This window comes from Ammodytes marinus (assembly GCF_949987685.1).
Source record: "Ammodytes marinus genome assembly, chromosome: 11".
NCBI lineage: Eukaryota > Metazoa > Chordata > Actinopteri > Uranoscopiformes > Ammodytidae > Ammodytes > Ammodytes marinus.
The window spans coordinates 6,023,492-6,031,520 of record NC_137215.1 but is presented as its reverse complement, the minus strand read 5'-3'; the positions used below and the strand labels follow the sequence as shown (position 1 = coordinate 6,031,520).

General features: G+C 43.6%; 1 protein-coding gene across 1 annotated transcript in view; it reads right to left on the bottom strand.

The window, feature by feature from the left end:
- tet1 (tet methylcytosine dioxygenase 1) overlaps window positions 1-8,029 on the bottom strand; it is a 36,792-nt gene that overhangs the window by 27,792 nt on the left and 971 nt on the right. The window contains exon 2 of the mRNA XM_080036895.1: window positions 5,226-7,550. Coding sequence (XP_079893021.1) covers window positions 5,226-7,373 — 2,148 coding nt within the window. The 5' untranslated portion in view covers window positions 7,374-7,550. The remainder of the gene's footprint in view (window positions 1-5,225; window positions 7,551-8,029) is intronic.

The following is an 8,029-nucleotide window of genomic DNA, read 5'->3' as shown; positions in this document are numbered from 1 at the left end:
AGGGGGTTGGGGGGTTGGGGGGTTGCATGAGCCTTTGTCAAAGACAAGTGTTGGGGAGTAGTGAATGACATGTATATAAACTAGTATTTTAAATACATTTAGCAGTGGCTTGATGGTAATTCAACTATTCATATTTGCATAGTGATTCAAGTAGTTAAATTACCTTTTTTTGTGTTATTGTTGTGTAGTTTAGGCAAGGCAAGTTTATTTATATTGCACAATTCAGACACAAGGCCACTCAAAGTGCTTTACAGGGGCAAGATTAGAATACATAAAACACATTATAAAACATTTAAAAGCTAATAAAAGAAGCAAATAAAATAAAAATTGAAGGTTAAAATGGAAACAAAAAAGTCTTCAGACTCGATTTAAAAGAACTGAGAGTTGCAGCAGACCTCAAGTTTTCTGGGAGTTTGTTCCAGATTTTTGGTGCATAATAACTAAAAGCTGCTTCTCCTTGTTTAGTCCTAACTCTAGGGACTGTAAGTAGACCTGTCCCAGACGACCTAAGGGCTCTGGACGGTTCATAACGTATCAGCATATCAGTAATGTATTTTGGCCCTAAACCATTTAGTGCTTTATAAACCAACATCAGTAGTTTACTGAAACTACAAACATGTTTGGGCCATAAAAGGAAAGGAATTCATGTTTTTCTCTTATTGAACCCCAACTGAGGTGCCCCAGATAATATCAATGTTTCGGTTTATGTATATAGGCCTAGGACATGTGAAGAACAAACCTTTTTTGTTCCTGTAATGAAATCAGTGGCATTGCAGGCATGTGACTTTTTTGTATTAGATTTTGTTATAATTTCATATCACATGTAAAATGTCATTTTGATCATATTTTAGAAAGTATTTCAAACTGCTTTTTCGAAGTTTTGAAGTCACTGGTAGTTTACACACTACTGTCAAAGACACATTCACACAGAGACACTATCTGACTATCTGTAACAAAGCAAACAGTCCTCCTGTCCTCCCTATACCCAAGCGCTATTTGAAGGATCGGCGAGTGTTTTCCTGATACACGTGTTATCTTTGCTGGGTGACTCCTCTGGCAAATGCAAAAATGGACTGGAGTAAGTGTGGGAGATAAATTAGTTTATTTTGCAGGAGGAGCAGGGCTGAGCTGCCTAGATTACTGGAAGCATACAGGCCAGTATTAGTAAAAAAAAAAAAAAGGGAAAAAAATACATAGTCTCGACTCTCCACCTGCTGTATTGTCCTGAAGGGAACTGAATAGTTATTTCGCTTGGTAATTATGGTGCAACTCAAGCTTACTCAAAGTGTCCCTCGCCAGGTGCACGGTCATGGTAAATACAGTGACAGAAGGCGACAATGGCGCTCGCAGATAATAGTTAAAGGTCCACTAAGCTCCTTTGGATTTTCGCGGGAAAATCCCATCCGGTTGCTTCTCGTAGAAGTAAATGTACAAGATGTTTTATGCAATGGAGAAAGTCAGGGAAAGTATAATTTTTTTTAAGTTACCTTGCTAGCCATTCATCCATATGCAATATATAATGTCAATTGGTTGGTAAATGTATAATTGTGGACCTTTTATAATAGTGTGAGGGCACATTTTTTGCAATGGTCTCTAAGGCAAGTCATGATTACCCTTATACTTGATATTTGGCTTTGACAAAATGCATAAGCAAAGACTTTTATTAAGTCTGCATACGCATCAAACGTCACATCTACAGAGTAATGTTGGAAAAGAGAATAATATCAACACACAGCGACATGTTAAAAAACGTGTCATATCTGCCAAAAGACACAATGGACCACTTCCTCTTTGTTCAAATGCCGATGACGTTTATGTTATAATGTATATTTTTTTACTATTTTGCCGAGATGTTAAAACATTACCTATGGGTGCTGACGTCTCCTTTGTTAGTCCATAACAACGTGACTCAGTTATTCAGCCTACAGCCCTAAACGTGTCAGGACTGTTTCAGTCAAAATTCGCTCTACAAATACAGGAGCCTTTGCACTCTATGAACTGCAGTATTTCGTATCTGGTGGTGTGTGTGTGTGTGTGTGTGTGTGTGTGTGTGTGTGTGTATGTGTGTGTGTGTGTGTGTGTGTTAGCGTGTGTGTGCCAGATCAGGTCCAGGCCTCGTCCTCGCTGCCCAATGCAAAGCAAGGCCACGAGGGGGCCATCAAGCCTGAGTGAAAACAGACATTTTTAAAAGGAAAGCTCATGTGTAACACGCTCGCTCGCTCGCTCACTCTCTCTCTCTCTCACTCTCTCACTCTCTCTCTCTCTCTCTCTCACACACACACACACACACACACAAACCGGGGAAACATTGTTCCTCTTTTAAACAGCTTTTGATGTATTTGTATATTGTCTCCCGTGTACATAACCTTTACACTGATCAATATGTAATCTGTTTCATTTACTTTTGCATGCAATGTTACACCAGACACACACACACACACACACACACACACACACACACACACACACACACACACACACACACACACACACACACACACACACACACACACACACACACACGGAACATAATCCACATGCCACTACTTGAAATCCTCTCCGGCCTCTGCCCATTTTTTCTGCAGTCTCGTGGTCTTAGTAACATTCGTTTTAAGGGTGTGTAAAAAGCTTGATCAGCAAGACTAGCCAGCAATGTATGTCAAGCTATTACTCACTACTACGGGTACACATGAATTCCGCCCACGTGCACTCAGTGTAGAGTTTCATATTCAAATACACGACAAAAGGGCTCGAGGTAGTAACCTTGCTGGACCTGTTCTTTATCTAGAATGATTTAATAGCTGGATTACTACCACACCTCACTATGAAGATAGCGCTCCTAACAGTGCAACCGTACAGGCTCCACCTCTGCAGTCGTACACACACACACACACACACACACACACACACACACACACACACACACACTGGCCCACTTTTTAGGGGTATTCTTCTAATCCAAATAACACATTGGTTAATCTCTGCCAGGATGGATCTTTCCCTCCTCATTCACTCTTTTACTCTTAAAACAGCAACACAAAGGTCATCACAACTAATACAGCAGGTGTTATATAATCAGCTCTAATCTGCTACACTGACACACTGCTACGGCTGTTCACGCTGCACGCTTAATACACACATCGGACCACATGTCCACATGGACCCTCTGCAGTTGTTCACACTGATCCCTCCCCCCAGCACATGGACAACACTCAACTATGTACATGGTTATGTAGCAGTTAAAGCCAGCTGCTTCAACGAACAATATTTCCCATCTACAAAAATGATTTAGGATATGTCTAGTAGCCTTATTCTGTCCCTACATAAGTATGTTATAGATAAAGCACCATACTCACAGATTCAATGAGCACCTTGTATGTTAATAGTATAATAGCGTATTACATGTGGTATACTATTTTTGAAAGTTCTATGCGCAAACAATTAAACTATTTACACCTTCATTTATCTGTTTGGTCAACTAGGTCTAAGCATATCTCAAAAACAAGCCAACAAGCACGCTAAGTTTTTGTAAAACAGTAAAGCAATAGTAAACAGTTGCCTTTGTTCACATGCTGCAAACAATATGCAACATTATGTTATCAATCATTGGTGACAAGTTCCTGGACACTCCACACATTTACATCCAATATTCAGTAGCATTTGAGCTGTTTTGGTCGCAACCAACTCCATAGAACACTTATGGGTCATTAGGTTACTAGATGAACTACATTTTCTTAAACCGCTTTGAGGTTAAGCTGGTCTGTCTGATACTCTCTACTGTCAGCTAATGTATGGCTGCTTCACCAGAGCTTGTTTGCTTGAAAAAAATCATGGTGAAAAGAGGTAAGCCTTGAGCGTGTAGTATGCTAGAAATTGTAATAAAAAAATCTTCACCGTTCTGCCGTTTAGGTATAGGTTCATCACTATGAGCGACCCCACTGACATTCTCAATTTGTCATTTGATAGAAAATTTGAAATATATTGATTATAGCTGCCTAAAACTGATTGAGAAACATTCCCGTCTCAACCATTTCTTGGGTGTTCATTGTCTCACTGGTTTGTCTCAACCAAGTAATGCCCCCACAATGCCATTCAGTGCCACTGTGCAGGAACATCCAGCTCAAATTTGGTTTAATTACGTTCACATAGCCATCTACACACACACAGAGTCCCCATGTGCAACTCATAAAAATAGCTTATTCTCTGGATGGCACACACACACACACACACACACACACACACACACACACACACACACACACACACACACACACACACACACACACACACACACACACACACACACACGCAGAAACAGACACATACTCTAAACACGTGCTGAGCGGCTGCTGGTCATACGACAGTGCCTTCTGCTTCACAAGGGGGCCTAAACACTGGAGTTGCTTATGCATTCACACACCTGATCTCTACTGCAAACGCAACACACACACACACACACACACACACACACACACACACACACACACACACACGCGCACACACACACACACACACACACACACACACACACACACACACACACACACACACACACACACACACACACACACACACACACTAACTTCTCCTTTTATTTCTTAACACATTCTCCCACATTTAACAGGAAGAAACCATGACGTTAACTCAAGTGTGCAGCAGCTTCTGTTGAAACCAACCGTGCAGAAAATAAAAAATAGAATCTCTATATGAAAGTGAATCTTGTTTGGTTCATTCAACTTTCGGTCCTTGCTGCTGTACGAGTGGGCGGCTGGGAAACCTCGGAGATCAAAGGCAGCGCCGTCAGACAGTAACAGTGTTTGTAGAAGCAAAATCTCATGAATAAATAAATGCCCATCATTGACTAAATGTACCGTATTGTGAGAAAAAATTTAAAACTTGACAGCAATAAAACCTCTTCTAATGTGTTACGAATAAAGGTGGAGTAAGCGATTCTGCAGAACACTTTTTGTGAAAATCAGTGATCTCCTCACGATCCGCTCCCTATATAAAAATAATAAACAGCCTAGGCTCTGTAGTGACATGCCCATTTACAGAACCTAGGCTGTGTATTAACACATCCTATAGTAGGGACGGGTAGTGAATCATGAGGAGATTTTCACGGATGTTGTGATGGATATAGTGATTTTGACAACACACATCCTCCAAAATTGCCGACTCCATCTTTAACTGTAATAAAAAGACATGCTGTGTAATCGCGGCCTCACCTTTTCAGCAGACGGAGTGATGGGATGTGAAGGTCTCCTCCTCTTCAGCTCCACACACTTCCTCAGCTTGCATATCTGGTGGCCCGTGTTTCGGTTCAGGCAGCAACTGCATTGGCCACAGCTGAATTTCCTCAGGCACGGCTCACACGCCCCACACCTGCTACGCTTCTTCTTATCCCTCTTGTGGGCCTTCCGAGCGGACCAGGAGGAGGGCAAGCACATCCCATCTGGACCCCAGGATCCAGGTAGCATCGAGGGCGTTGAGGGCTCTCCTCCGTACCCTGTCTCAGATTCGGTGTCGAAAGAGAAGGAGGAACGAGTGCTTTCCGAGCTGCAGGAGAAGGTAGAGCAGCTACTGTCGAATGTCGGGGTCCAGATCTTTGACACTGAGTCCTGCCCGGGCACCGCGATCACCGAGACACTGTCCGGGACGGCCTTTGGTTCACATCCGTCTGTAAGTTGTAAAGGTGTCACTCTGGGGCTGGGGCGCTCCAACAATGGCTCACGGTTGGGTTTACTATCTTTGGTGGTGTGTGTCTCTGCTGCTGGTGTGCAAGAAGCTTGTCCATCACCCTGAGGAGAATGGATATCGGGGCTTTGCAGTTGGTAAGGTCCCCACAGGCTGGGTTCCCTCGAGGTCCTAGGTTTGAGGGAGTCACTACGGATGATAACCGGTGTGTTTCTTGTCACTAGAACCGTCTGAAACTTGGCGGCAGGTTCGGGGACAAATGCGCACCTTGGGGGTTGAGGTTTAGCACCATGAATGGAAGGTTGCATCATGTCCGTCTTACTGTCCTGGCTCAGATCCACAAGCTCAGGTGACAGGTGTGAGGAGTAGGGGGCTTTGGTGAGATTTGAGGTAGCTGTGTTGCTGGAGACAGGTAGCACACATTCAGGCCATTCTGACTGTCCATTGTTATGAGTGGGGGGTGTATCTTGAGGTTGAGGGCCTGGATTGTTGGGTCGGGAGTCAGCAGGATTGATGGACACATCATTCTCCTCTTGGTTTTGACTTTTCACACGATCACCCAACATCTCAGCGATCTCCATCTTTTCGTCAGTCTCGTTTTGTCTACCAACATCTTTCTCTACCGCTAAATTCGCTCTTCTCTTGTGACTCTTTTCCTGATTTCTTTCAATGACAGCTACCATTCTTTCATCTGTCCTATTGTCTTTCAAGTCCAAGGTGTTACCTTTCTCTTGGTGGACAACATGCATATCCGCATCTTCTTGATGGTTTCCGGGGATGGGTAGTGAACTCTCATTTCCCTCCCTACCAGCATGCACCATTGGTGAGCCAATACAGGTTAAGACGGAAGGCTCAGATAGGCTGCTATCTTTACTTCTGTCATTGCTGATTTGTAGCTGTCCATCGACATCGTCACACACTGGGGCTGCGATCACACACCCTAGGTCACCTTTGCTATTATTGTCTTGTTGGGTTATGCTAGTGTCAAAGTTGAACAGTGTGTCGTTACATGGTGGTGAATCTGCTTTGCGAGGACTGTCCTCTTGAGCATTGCTGACTCCTCCCAGACCCTTATCTTTGATCCTCGCCGAAACATCAAAATCAGTTTTTAGAGAAACTGGAAGGATTTCTTCAGCACCACAAATGTCCGGTTCCTCGTTTTCCTCATCGGGAGTTGAATCTGAGTTAATGCCGGTGCTTGACGGCGATTTTAAGCTTGTGTTTCCTCGCTGTGATGCTACTGCACCCGTCCCAGCGCCCCTCCTGCCTCTGAGAGGTTTAGGAGGCTGGCAAGGTGTCGCGGCCCCCTGAGCGCCCCGGGGGGATTTCCTCCGCTCCAGGGGGTCTTGTAGCTCTCCATAGTGATCAGGTGGATTGCTAGCCGTCCGTCTAAGCCTTGCAGATCCTGTTACGTTTGGGGCATGGTTAACTCTGCCAGCACTAGCAGGCCCGCTAACCCCACTAACCCCTCTCCCACGCGGGCTTCGGCTTGGCTGCTGTGCCTGGGACCGGGTAGGTGTGGACCGTTTGGGTTCGGATGCAGCAGGTGCTTTCATCTGGGGCCTTTCTGTAGCTCTTCCTCTGGGCTTATTTGAGTTACTGGTTTGCCTTGTGGAGCTGATCCCTTTCTTATGACCATTTTTTCTCTGGGCAGGTGTCTGTCTGGTAGTGGCCGGCATGGCGAGGGAGGGTGTGTGAGGGAGGATTTCTGGCAGCCAGCATGGGAGCCAGGTGAATGTTTATATTTTGCTTAGCACCAAAAAAGTCTTCTTTTTATGAGCGTCCTATTGTGCTTTATTGTCGAATTGCAAACAACGATGCTATCCTGTTGTTATTGAGTATTTGCAGTTCATGACCTATACAAAAAAAAGCAGAGAAACAAAATCTGGTCTTAGTACCTTTACATATATTTTTAGAGTAATGACAAGCTGTTGGCACAGTAGACTACACCCACTCAAAAACATCTGGTTCGATTTGCTGACTGGCAACTTGATAGAACAAAAGCTGGATATTTTTCTTAAAGGTGCACTATGTAACTTTGGGTGTGTCAGAGAAGTGAAATTTTTTCTTAGTTATGTTCTCATAACTGATTAAAAAAGCTACCTTAAAAGTTTCTGTTTCACTGTTTGTAAACAGTGAAAGAACAGGAGGGCCCACAGTTTTGCCTCAAGATAAAAATGAATTGACTCATGGTAGGATATTAGAATAATAAAAGACTAAGAATGATATATTGTAGAGTAAATATGTTTTGTAAACGTACTGCAGGCTCTGCAAAGGTAAACAAATCCCTTCTAAACGGCATACTGCACCTTTATCTTTTTCTTCTTCTTTTTAA